Source organism: Lolium perenne, chromosome 1 (genome assembly GCF_019359855.2).
Source record: "Lolium perenne isolate Kyuss_39 chromosome 1, Kyuss_2.0, whole genome shotgun sequence".
Classification (NCBI taxonomy): domain Eukaryota; kingdom Viridiplantae; phylum Streptophyta; class Magnoliopsida; order Poales; family Poaceae; genus Lolium; species Lolium perenne.
Genome location: NC_067244.2, coordinates 156,930,648 through 156,944,025, shown reverse-complemented (window position 1 = coordinate 156,944,025; position 13,378 = coordinate 156,930,648). Strand labels below are relative to the sequence as shown.

The following is a 13,378-nucleotide window of genomic DNA, read 5'->3' as shown; positions in this document are numbered from 1 at the left end:
ATGCAAAAAAGTTAGCGTGACACTATAATTAATTATGAGAGAGATCATTGTGGTATCGTAGGTAGATACCGTATCATAGCAGTAGAACAAGAAAACTAATGCATATATTATATATGTAGATATCGTATCATAGCACGTGCAATTAAAAATATTAATATCAAATAGATCATAATTTTGCACTAAATTAAATTCTACAAATCAGCAAACATAATAAGGTAAATATATTACATGATATCATGTATTATAGAGATAGTATAATACGCTAATATCATATGCATACTATTATATGGTACTACCACTGTAAGTAGCCAAGGTCTGACTTTCTGCAATCAAAGTTTCTCGAAGAAAAAGAACTCTGCAGTATACATTTTGACCTGCGTACCCAAATCATTAACGGCCTAGCGGGCACTAGATGCCACTTCCAAGATGTGGTTTTATTTCTGTTTCCTCGAAGGTGTGATACTCTAGTCGTACGCACGTCAGCCGGTGGCTCCATTCCTCCATGATTCACTCTGTAGCCATGTTACCTTGTAGCTCTACACACCCTATACGAACTTAGTCGTCGTCGTCGTCGGGTGCAACTGCAACTGGCGGTCTGGCGCCGACTCGTCATTCTCACCTCATTTTGCCTCTCGGCCTACCTATAAATGCCCCGGCAATGTCCTCCCGTCCAGCCATCAAAACACAAACAGGAGTAGTACCACTCCGGCAAGCACCGATCCTACAAGTCTAAGGAGGTTCTCAATAGACCTCCAGTATGGCCGGTGTCACCACCACCAATGCGGTTGCCATTGTCGCAGTCCTCTCCCTGCTAGTGCTGTCCGTCTGTTCTGCAGAAGACTACGACACCTCCCTCGCCAAATCCTACAAGTCCGGCTGGCTCCCCGCCAAGGCCACCTGGTACGGCGCTCCTACCGGTGCCGGCCCCGATGACAACGGTACGCTCATATGAGATGACGGCACAATGTCTTGGTGCTTCACGCAGCGCAGCTCAGCAGTAATAACGCCGATCGATCTGTTTGCAGGTGGTGCTTGTGGCTTCAAGAACGTGAACAAGTACCCGTTCTCCGCCATGATTTCTTGCGGCAATGAGCCGCTCTTCCAGGGTGGCGCCGGCTGCGGCAGCTGCTACCAGGTTAGTTCGTAATTGCAGTACCATGCGTGGCGCCGACAATGTCAGTTTAGTTGGTCGATGCTAATCATTTTAATTACACTACATTGGTCAAACCCAAACCTGAGAGCATCTCCATTTAACGATATCGATCACCGTTAATTAGTGAAGGCCATGTGAGTGCAAGTACACACATCAATATGTTGACATTTTCTGCTTTCCTCTGTGTTTCAGATACGCTGCGTCAGAGCCAACAACCCTGCCTGCTCCGGCCAGCCTAGGACGGTCGTCATCACCGACATGAACTACTACCCCGTGGCCAGGTACCATTTCGACCTCAGCGGCACGGCGTTCGGCGCCATGGCTCTGGGAGGCCAGAACGACAAGCTCCGCCACGCCGGCATCATCGACATGCAGTTCAGGAGGGTGCCCTGCAACTTCCCGGGCATGAAGGTGACCTTCTTCATCCTGCCAGGGGCTAACCCCAACTACTTCCCGGTGGTGCCGGCGTACGGGAACCGGGACGGGGCCGTGGTGAAGATGGACGTCATGCGGAGCAGGAACGGCCGCCCGACGGGGAGCTGGGAGGCGATGTACCGTTCGTGGGGCACCGTCTTCCGGTTGGACACCAGGGAGCCGCTGCAGGGGCCATTATCCCTGCGCATCACCAGCGACTCCGGCATGACGCGCATCGCCAACAATATCATCCCCTATGGCTGGAAGGGCGGCAGCAGCTACTGGTCCAACATCCAGTTTTGAGTTACCTGCTTCTCGCATCGAGTTAATCGTTTCGGTATCATCTGATCGATTCCTATTTACGATGGATCGACGGATTTTAAGTTACTGCGTTGCCTACTGCCAGGCGTCTTTATTTGTGCGTCTTCCAGAATCCAGATGTGTACGTGCTTGTGAGCGTGTGTGTGCGTGTGTAAAAGGAGCTAGCTAGGCAAGTGGAGTAGCATCCATGTGCTACCCCGGCTTAGTGAATCCCGGCCTAAGGAGAGAAACATGCTTCTTTTCTTGTTTTATTGTATTTTGAAAATTATATGATCTATATACTATGGATGCAAATCAAATGTTTGTAAATGATGGGAGGGGGTGGCGGTGCACGGGAAAAAAGTGCTTCTCTCTCTCTCGCAACCTGGTCGCCTCCCATGCGGGCAACTAGGCTGTGCGGCCGACCCCCTTCCCCAACCCTCTCCCTCGACCCCTCCCCTCCGCTGTCACCAACATTCATCGCCGCGCAAGGCCTAGGCGGCACCGGCCGCAGCCCTGTGTTTCGTCCCTCGCGGTGGCTACCTTACGCGGGGCAGTGCCACACCTTCCAATTCAGCGATGGCAGGGTGGCATGCGGCCGCCCGGGTTGTGCACGCAGAGGTGGCACCATCGTTGGTGGCGATGGTGGCTAGTTTGAGCTCGGCTAGAGCCCTGCAGGCCCAGATTTAGGCCCTTTCGGACCGATCTGTGTTAGGGTGGGTCGGGCTCGCCCCGTCTAGCGGGTCTAGCCGGAACTATGGTGTCGATCAAGATGGTAGTGGTGGCGCTGGCCTACGTGTAGTAATGTGGCGGCAGGGACTTTACGAGCCCTATCGGAGCTTAGCCGGGCCTGCCTGACCTGGTATGTCCCTGCTGTCGTGTCCGGTCGGCACCTGGCGATGGCGGTGGAGGGTGTTCCCTAGGTGGTCGTGCTGCTGCCACCTTCTGGCTCCAATAGCCTGGTGTGCTCTTGTCGTTGTGTCTGGTCGACTGTCGTCTATGGCTGTGGAGGTTGCGCTCTCCCGCGTGGTTGTGGTACTACTGCCCTTGTCTAGCGTTGTCTCTTCTTAGTCCGATCGGTTTCGTAGATTTTTCCATGGTGAAACGACGATGGTGACTACAAGAACATGGTGGAGTATGTTGATGAGTGGAAAGATTGGTGTGGCGCTACGGATTGTCTGGAGATGTGGTTTTTTGGGGGGTCAGGAGAAATCCCTATATCTTGCCACCGATGCAGTGACGCTTGCTGGTGTCGTCATTTCTTCCTGAAGGGCATTGGATGTACCTCTTTCCCACTTCCTGTAGCGTAGCTACGGAAACCCTAAGATTATTTCGGGGATCGGTGTCTTCATCGTTCTTTCCTTCTTGGAGGTGTTGCGTAGTACGCGGCGATTCGGAGTGCTAGGATAGTAGTGGGAATACTCCGAAGGGCACGGCGGTTGCGAGTCATCTTCATTTAGGGGAACCACCAATTTCATCTTTTCTTTTCTTTTCTTCTCTCTTTTGTTTTTTGGGCTTGATTGTGTTGTTTTGTCCAGGAATGGTCTAGAAGTTGTATCGTGTTATTGCTATATTTATATAGCGGAGGGAAAGCGTGTTTTCACGAGGAGGAGGTGGCGGTGCAGAGAGGGAAGATAAACACTAGACATTATTATGTCCGTTATGACTAAGTCATATACAAGCGAGTATATCTTATTTACTACTACTAAATTGGAGTTGATGAAGGTGACAGTATGTCGCCCCTCTCCCCTTATCAAAACTTTTGAAAGATATAGATTTTGAACACAAGATTCAAGGTGCGTCGCCTTAATTATATCATTTGTAGATATATGAACATAAAAAATAGCAACGTCACGGGAGCATCGTTCCAACGTCTGTATCAAAATGATGCACGTAGACATCATTTGTCTGCAAAGTTCGAAGTATTAAGATTTGCAAATTCAAGTATCACTCAAAGTGGCAGAAAAAATCATCCATTTAAACAAAGAACACAAGTAGTAGACGTTTAGAATGTTGCCAGTCACCCTGACTAAATATAGCATGTACAACCGCCATCAGTCGATTAGACCCAGTATCTATAGGTCCCATCTTCTCGGCATAAAGGAGGTAAGTCCACATTATATATAGCATGTACAACATGCAAGAAATTTGGTTTTGCAACTTTGTAAAAAACTACTTTGTTTTGGAGAATTCCATGTTGCCTGCCAAACTAAAGCACACACTTTCACCTGAATTGGAGCTCGATCAGCTACTATATTTTCGTTAGTGTTTTAGAATAACTAATTGGAGTTGCATGATTGATATACTGTTGGAAAGCTAAACTTTGTGTCTTGATAGTTTATGAAATTTTATATTGTTTTAAGTTAATTTCGAATATACTAATTAGATTTTTCATGAATTTTACCATATTCGTACAGTACTTTGCTCGTGGTTTTCTAAACATTTATTCATACAGTAGTATCGGATTGCTACGGAAATTACAGAAAAATTTCTTCTTAAATCTTATTCGAAATTTTGTATAGATTAAAAATTAATTTCAATTTTTTTATGTAAAATGTGGACTAGGACCAGCCGGCAGCACCTCCTCTGCGCGGATTAACCAAATGTTTTTCTCCTTTTTATGTAAAATGTGAACTTTTAGGGCCAAGAAATATGTAAATTAAGTTTTTTTTTGCTCTAAAGTTTTTTTATTTTTGCGGTTGCCGGCGCTAGGTGCATTGCCATCCACAAATGGAGTTGGGCCGCTGACTTGTCAGCGGGCCACTACAAATAAATCGATTGAGACATTCTACGTATCCAAAATGCGATGAACCATTGGAGACACGCTAAGCTTCTTTTGTAACTGATTAATTTGCACTATTATTTATCTACGAAGAAGTCCTAGTTATTTTGTGCCGTTTATCATTTGAATCAGGATAAATTGTTGGAATTTTGCCTTAAGCCTTAGCTCATCATAGGCCAATACAAATTGTGAAATTCTCTTTGGCCCATTCATTTATGATAAAAGGGTGACTAAAGTTTAGTCCTAAATTGCTAGTTGAGAGACATGTGAAGTGGTTTATAAGGGTGTGTTATAGTCCCGATTAGTGAGTGAGAAAAGAAATATCCCTTGTGCACTCCTCTTCCTCCGCCGCATGCGCCACGTCACATCACGCCGCTGTTGCGGGAATTTCGCCAAGCTAAGGTAATCTCTTTGTTGTTCAGGAAATTAATCATGTTACTAATTATGCGACTACCTCCTTCTAGAACCTTATGCCGATGCCATCATCTTCCTCATCCCGTCCTTTGGCGTGCACCCACCAATAGGACAGTAGGCCTCCAGAACCCTGCCTCTCGTAGACCTGTATGGGTGAAGGGCAATCAGGTTTCTGGGAAGCACTTACTCTGGACTACTGGCAACAAGACGTCATTCGATGATGACTTCTTCCATGACGTCAACGACCTTTTCGCCAACCTCAACATGGGATACAACACCGACAATGCAGATGCCGCCGCTAAAGCCATTCCTGCTCACACTACATCTTAAGTGACTCTTCTATCTCTTTGTCAGATCTTGCTAGAGTTTCTATTTTTAGTGTTTGGAGTAGATGCGATAGGTTTGTCTTGTTTAGATGCTATATGTTCAACTACTATGTTAGTCGGCATGATTAGTTTTATTACTACCTCTATGATCATGCTATGTCAATTATTTGTTCGGATTAAATCATAAGGTAATTTGCTTATATATTCAACAATCAAAAGCCTGATTATAGGCAAATAAATTTCAAGTGGCGTTGCCGCTGGTACAATGTCATCTCTCTTTAATGGTTCGCACTATAATCGATGGCACATGATTCTAGTTCTCTGGTTTAGAAACCTGAACTGCTACAACGCCACTCGTGGCCAACCTGAGGGTGAGCTTTCTGCCGCTCAGGATCAAGCTTATAAAAAATCGATGCCATGTTTAAGGTGATTCTCTTTAGTGTTCTTGGGGACAACATTTTTGACACATATATGAAATTTGATCGACGCGTGGGATGCGCTAGAGGCAAAATTCAGGGTCTCGGACACTGGCACGGAGTTGTATGTCATTGAGCAATACTATGACTACATGATGACCGATGAGCACTTCGTTCTTGACAAAAGCTCACAAAATACACTCACTTGCCAAAGAAGTTGAGTAGTTTAAGTGTACCTTACCGGAGAAGTTTGTTGTTGTTGGAGGAACTTTGCTACTTCTTTGGAACATAAGAGACACAAGAGTTTTCCATTTCAGATCTCATTGGGTCTCTTCATGTGGACGAAAGGGCGAGAGCAAAGGACACACACGCTCAAGGCTTTGAGGGAGATTATAGTGTCAATGTGGTAAAGAAGAAAAACTTCCAATCCCACAAGTTCAGGAACAAAAACAAATCAGAAGGTAAAGGCAAGTTTTATGGCTAGAACAAGGCCTCACACTCAACCAACTTCAAGAGGAAGAGTGGTAAGAATAAAGGGCTTGCTACATCTGTGGTGATCCTGATCATTGGGATCCTAACTGCCAAAATCTCTATGAGAAGCGTAGGAACAGCGGCAAGACTGCAAATATTGTTGTTGGTGGTGATACTGAGATGAAGGGCGCGAGGTACAATATTTTTCCTATTATCCTTTTAGTATATAACTCTCCTGATTGGTGGATAGACACGATGCCAACACATGTATGTTCTGATATTTCCATATTTTCTTCTTATCAGGTCGCATGGACTTCCTCCATGCTTATGGAAAATGGCTCATGTGCTTCTGTTCATGTTGTTTGTACGATAAATATGAAGTTTTCTTCGGGGAAGACGTCCAGCTCAAGAATGGGTAGCACGTTCCCTCCATCAAGAGTTCCAAGTGTCAAGTGTTGATGACGTCGCAACTCCAAGTGCAGTGTGTTGTGGTGAGCGAAGAATTTCCCCCACAAGGGCGACTCGAGGGTTTATATCGAACTCTCGGGGAATTGGGAAAGAGTTTTCTATTTCCTCTTCTTCTAGCAATTCTGCAGAGTAAAATAATGTCTTATGTCCACAACCCACCGTGTTATTTTCAAGCACATGCTTTTGTATTAGTAATAGTAAATAAAAGATGTGACAAAAATAAAGTAAACTAAACAAATAAAGCAAACTAAGTAAAAGCAGTAAAGAGATAGTTGTTTTTGGGTTTTGTGTGTAATTAAGTGAACTAAATATTTTTGTATTTTTGGATTAAAATATTGCTGCAAATAGAGAGTAAGATAAAGTCAATGGAAATTTGTTTCTAATGATTAAAATTAGACCGGGGTTCATGGGTTCACTTGTCTACTCTCTGTTTAAAATTGTAGTTGATAATATCAATTCATCAATGAGATAATATTGGTGGAACTTCAAATGTGTTTGATAAGCATTCATATGAGCATTAAGTACTAACATAGAGATGATGCAACACATATCTCTTACACTCCACAAGAAATGGAAAAATCCATGCAATATGCTATTTAGAATTAATAGAGCATAGCCATAAGTAGTTTGACATGATATTTTAATATCAAATATGCTACCTTGAACAAACAAGATCATCACTTTTTTCATGTGACGAACATAGCACATGCATTCAGTTTATCTCTAGTGAGGTAACAAAGGAAAAGGCAAAACCATCATAGATTATGCATTTGTTCTCACTATCCAGCCACTAAAATCATGCTACTCCATCTAACACACACATCTCCCCACACATGTTCTTGCATATAAGTTCGATCAAAACCAATACTTAAGAACGGGGTACATAATATGCATTTATCAATACATCTTACACATAATAGATTCCACTCTCATATCACAATATCATAGAATAAAGATCCACCACGTAGAAATTACATATATGACCATAATCATGTGGGGCAGCTCATATGGTACGAAGATCATGAACAACAAGAGAGAAGTACATCAAGCTACTGCCACAAACCCATAGTACATAGGTGGACTACTCCCCCTTTAACATGGTGTTGATGATCCAGGAAGACGTTGGAGAAGGTGGAGATCCCTCCGGCAGCGGCTCTGGCGGAGTTTCCCCCTCCAATCTTTCCTGTTGTAGCCTCTGTTTTCATGTTTCGGTTGTTTTGTGGCGCTCTCCTAGAGGAAACCCTGGGGTCATATATGGGGTTTTTAGGTCAAAAGAAGTATGTGGACGCAAGATTGAAGCGAATCAGATGGTCTAGGGGGAGAGAGGCATGGTCCCCCCTCCCTATAGGGCGCGCCACCTCTGCTCTCTTGGGCCTCCAGGCCTTCCAGGTGAGGTCCAAGTGCTCTAGTTGTTTCTTATGATGAAATATTAGCATCCCGGAAATTCTAGATCAATTTGACTCAGTATAGGTCCCTGAAAAAGAAAAATACGCACAACATGGTTTTGTTGTCTTGCAGGGTTATAATCCAAATAAAGGAGATCATTGGTAAATCCCCATAAATCAGTATAAAACATGGAAATGACATCATATATGTTGCAAATATGTGGGAATATGTGTTAACAAAGTGCAATGTTCATGTATGCATTTTACATGCATCAAGTGTGTGTGCAAGCTTAGCAACCTTGGAATTCTCACAAGACTGCTAAGGTAAGAGAATTGGTACCGCTAGAACTCACACATTAAAATCTCTGTGAAATGAATGGCGAGTTGAAAAATGGTGGAAAGAGATAATTCATGAATTTTATTCATGAATCAAAAGTCTTTACTATTATGTGTACCTTCTGAAACCTAAATATGAAGCTTTTAATCACTTCAAAATCTATAAAGATAAAGAAGAAACCCAACTTGAATGTGAGATTAAACGTCTTAGGTCTGATCGTGGTGGAGAGTATTTTTCCAATACGTTTCATTCCTTTTGTTTGGAGTATGGTATTATCCATGAGAGGACGCCTCCCTACTCACCTCAGTAATATGGGGTGTCTGAAATAAACAACAATACTCTAACTGATTTGTTTAACATCATGTTAGATACATCGGGTCTATCCAAGGTACGGTGGAGGGAAGCGATAAAGACCATATGTCATGTCCTAGACCGTGTTCCCACAAAGAACAAAACCATTTCTCCATTTGAGGAATGTGAACGGAAAAGGTAAAACTCTCTTACTTACAGATTTGGGGTTGTTTGGCGGAAAATGAATGTGTCAATACCTAAGAAGCGTAATCTTGGACCAAAAACCATTGATTGTGTTTTTCTAGGATATACGTTTCGTAGCATTGGCTATAGAATTTTTATAGTGAAATCTAAGGTATCCGACATGCATGTGTGGCTCCCAAAGTGCATGACATCAGTTATAGTATTTTTCAATAAGAAAGGTTGTCGAACCCACGAGGAGCTGAAGGTATTGGTTAGTAAGTTTGATAAGTACAAAAATAAAAGGGTTCAGTGGTTTTGGTGTTTTGGGTTTGTAGTTTTCAATAAAATAAAGTATTGAAAGTAAATAGCAACAAATAATGCTATCAAAGAGAGAAATCCCATTCCTCTATGCAGCAAGAGGACAAGCTCAAGTGTGTGTGTGTGAACTTATATGTGACAAGCGTTCCCAAGTTTCATTCCTTTATAGCAGAGCCTAAATTAGGTGCAGCCATAGATATGAGAAAATACACCCTTTATGATGGGTCCTAACTAGAACCATTTTCATGAGAAAGTATAGGAATCATTAAGACATAAATGCCCCACCATAGCATTCGGTTCATGGGTCCCAGACATAAATCCCTCTAATGAAACTTAAAGATTGGAAGACAGTTTCTATCATTCCGTCCCTTCCAACCCTCATCATTACATCATAGTGCAACCTTTTGAGCCCATATAGTGATGTAATATGCAGTTGGTGTTCGCATAAAACCATCATATAATGACATAAAAGATAAAAACTTGACCAAATACTCATTGCATATTATATGGGGATATGGGGAATATGGGGATCTAATCACAAGTGACAAACACGGTATAGATCATATGCATATGGATTACAACCAAATCTTAAAATATAATATCTCCACCCAATAAAGACAAGTTGCCAATCACAAACATGCAAACATCACTTAAACAATATCCGGGGTTCATTAAATCATAAACGATGAGGGGGTGAAGTGGATCATGGAAATGGAGATGGTGATGGTGATGAAATGGTGCTGACGGGGATGTTGATGGTGATGCCTCCCCCTACTCCAAGGAGGAGTGGTGATGACGATGTCGTCGATTTCCCCCTCACTGGAGGCTCCGGTGCTGCAGGATCTTCCCTCTCCCGGAGTAGGAGAGAACTTTTGCCTCCGCCACCACCTCCGCAAATCTTAGGAAAAATATTGCATGGGTTCTCTAGCGAGATAGAGTCGTCTGTAAAAAAGATGGGCCGAGATGATGCTCGAGGCCCAAACGAGCCTGGGTTGCGTGCCCAGCTGAGGGGGCACACCACCTGGTCTCGTTTAGCCCTCATGCCCCCCTCTCGTGCTTCTTTGGCCCACGGTCTTTGTCTTGGTGAAAAAATGATCAGGTATATTCCTTTGATTGTTAGGCGTCCATAAGGTCCCTGAAAGAGCAAAATACGAAAAAGGAGGTTTTCTGCCACCCAGAAATTAAATACCAATGGAGGGGACTTTGTAGGAAAGTCCCATAAATCAACTAAAAAGGCATAAATAATGATGGATCATCGCAAGTATCATTCATAACTAACCATATAAGTCACTATACTTATGATGTAAAATGTACGTATCAGCATGTTGGTACAATCTGGAGTCAAATGATGGGACTTTCTTGGAGAGGGCGTCTTTCCTTTGAAAGACACGTCTAGCTCATCAAATCGGGAGATGCCTAGTTCATCCAGTCAAGAGTTAGTTATAATTTCTGAATCTACCATTATGATAGAACAATATGATAGTCCTTTGGAGGACGACATTGAACCTCCTAAAAGGAGCAAGAGACTGAGAACTGCAAAGTCCTTTGATGATGATTTCATTGTGTACCTCGCGGATCACACTCACACTTATTTTTCAGAACCCTATGCATCTCAGGATGCTGACTACTGGAAGGAATTAGTTCGTAGCAAGATGGATTCCATCTTAGATAATGCAACTTAAAAGATTAATGATCGTTCTTATGGGTTCAAACATGTAGGATGTAAATTGGTGTTCAAGCAAAAGCTTGGACTCTATGGTACTATTGAAAAGTACAAGTCACGACTTGTGTCTAGGGGTTATACCCAAAAATATGGTGAAGACTTCTTTGATGCATACTCACCTGTATCTCGACTGATCCCTATTCGAGTATTGCTTTCCTTGTCTACCGCACATGGTATTCTTGTTTATCAAATGGACATGAAGATAACTTTCCTAAACGGGGAGATCGATGAAGTAATTTATATAGAGCAGCCTAATGGATTTATAGTAGATGGTCAAGAAAGAAAGGTGTGTAAGTTATTGAAGTCTTTGTATGGTCTTAAGCAAGCACCTAAGTAGTGGAATGAGAAATTCGCTTTGTTGTAAACGAAGGTGACAAGTGCTGTATACTATTGCCATGGTGGGGCGAGTGTGTTATCCTTTGTCTCTATGTTGATGACATATTGATATCTGGGACCAGCCTATCTTTTATTAAGGAGGTCCAAGAGTTTCTATCTCATTGTTTTGAGATGAAGGTCTTAGAAGTAGCTAATGTAATCTTAAACATAAAGCTTCACAAGGACGACAATGGTGGGATTACATTGCTTCAGTACAATTATGTGGAAAACATATTGAGTCATTTTGGGTATAGCAACTTCAAGTCTTCTCCAACTCCTTATGATCCCGGAGTGCTAATTCAAAATAATAGAAAAATTCTTAGATATCAATTGAGACATTCTTAGATCATTTGCTCACTTATTTAATTAGCCAACGCCACAAGGCCTACCATCTCTTTTGCTGTAAGGAAACTCGGTTGATTTGTATCAAATCCTACATATGTTCATTTGCATGCTCTTGAGAAAGTTTTGCGATATTTGAAAGGCGCTACGAGCTATGGTAATCACTATACTTGGTATCCAAGGATACTTGACTGATATAGTGACCCAAAGTGGATTTAATTTCTGATTCTGATGAGACTAAGGTCACGAGTGGTTATTTACTTACTCTTCGTGGTGGTGTTGTTTCCTGAAAGTTTTGCAAGCAGACCATCTTACAGACATCAACAATGCAAGGAGAACTCACAGCAATAGACAATGCTACCACTATTGAAGTAGAGTGGATTCGTAAGCTCTTGATGGACATATGTGTGATTGAGAAGCCAACAACCGCTATTATGAAGTCATCAAGGCATGTGAAGAGAATATTGAAATCTGTTGAGAAAATGAGAAACTCTAAAGTTATTGCGTTGGATTATATTCAAATGTCTAGAAACTCGGCAGATCCCTTCATAAAGGGTCTATCATGCAATGTGATAGAGAACGCATCGAGTGATATGGGTTTGACACCCACACTATGAGTTACCCATAGTGGTAAACCACTCTATGTGATGGGAGATGCCGTGAATAAGAGTTGCGAGACAAGCTGTTTGTCAGCTAGGAGGAGAGTATCACACATTGAATTTACCTCTTCATGAAGATGCAATACTCTCCTAATCTGCACGGCAGGTTGATATTTATCTTAGTGTGCTCTACGTGTCTTAAATAAGCAAAAATGTTGTCCTGCAGAACGTCTTCTCATGAACACACCTATATGAGTTTGATTGTCAAACGTCGCATTCCGTGAGAGTTGGGTCTCTCAAATAAACTCATGAAGGGCCCAGGGGTATGACGGATAAGCTTCACACCGCGGGGCAGCCCCGAGTTAGCCCATTAACGGTCTAGAATTTGTGTGAAGTTAGTGCGCAGAAAAGTTGTAGTTCAAGGCATAATCCACCATTCCAATTCCAAACTAGTGTAATATAAAAATTCTTGGTACAAATTCAACTTAGCAGTCTCCACCATGCACCAATATATAAACAATGTTCTGGAATAATGATATTCAATGTGCCAATGAGACTTTGTGGGGGTTACTGGAATTTTACCTCGGGCCTTAGCACATAGCCCAATACAAATTCTGAAATTCTCTTTAGCCTATTTCATGTATGGCAAGAGGTAGGACTAAAGTTTAGCCTCATTGAGAGAGATGTGGTCATTTATATGGGTGGTTGTTGTAGTCCTTGTAAGTAAATGAGAAGAGAGAGAGAGAGAGAGCCCTCGTGCACTCCTCCTCCGCCACCACCCGGCTCGTCACGACGCGACGTGGGTTGCAAGAATCTCGTTGAGCCAAGCTTATATTTTTGTTGTTCAAGAAATTAATCGTTATATTAATTACTAGTCACTAATGGATGCGTTAACGCAGCCATTTTGTTGTGAATTTTCTAGATCGTGGTTGTGCTGACTCGGGCGTGGGTTGCGCCCCACAACCTTCCCGAACCCCACTATATAAACTCGGATGCAAACCCTAGCCTACACGAGACATATGAGACTGCCTCCTTCCAAAACCTCGCGCCGCTGTCATGATTTTCCTCATCCCATCCTTCG

General features: G+C 42.8%; 1 protein-coding gene across 1 annotated transcript; it reads left to right on the top strand.

The window, feature by feature from the left end:
* The first annotated feature begins 669 nt into the window (after positions 1-669).
* Positions 670-2,197, top strand: LOC127309095 (expansin-B6). The gene is made up of 3 exons (XM_051340078.2): positions 670-938; positions 1,026-1,135; positions 1,346-2,197. The coding sequence occupies exons 1-3, from the start codon at positions 758-760 to the stop codon at positions 1,868-1,870; spliced, it is 816 nt and encodes a 271-aa protein (XP_051196038.1). The 5' UTR covers positions 670-757; the 3' UTR covers positions 1,871-2,197.
* The last annotated feature ends 11,181 nt before the right edge of the window (positions 2,198-13,378 follow it).

Bases quoted from the DNA above. Each gene is read 5' to 3' on its own strand.
- LOC127309095 (XM_051340078.2), top strand. From the start codon at position 758: ATGGCCGGTGTCACCACCACCAATGCGGTTGCCATTGTCGCAGTCCTC. The intron at 939-1,025 runs GTACGCTCATAT...ATCTGTTTGCAG, and splicing joins TGCCGGCCCCGATGACAACG to GTGGTGCTTGTGGCTTCAAG. The intron at 1,136-1,345 runs GTTAGTTCGTAA...TCTGTGTTTCAG, and splicing joins GCTGCGGCAGCTGCTACCAG to ATACGCTGCGTCAGAGCCAA.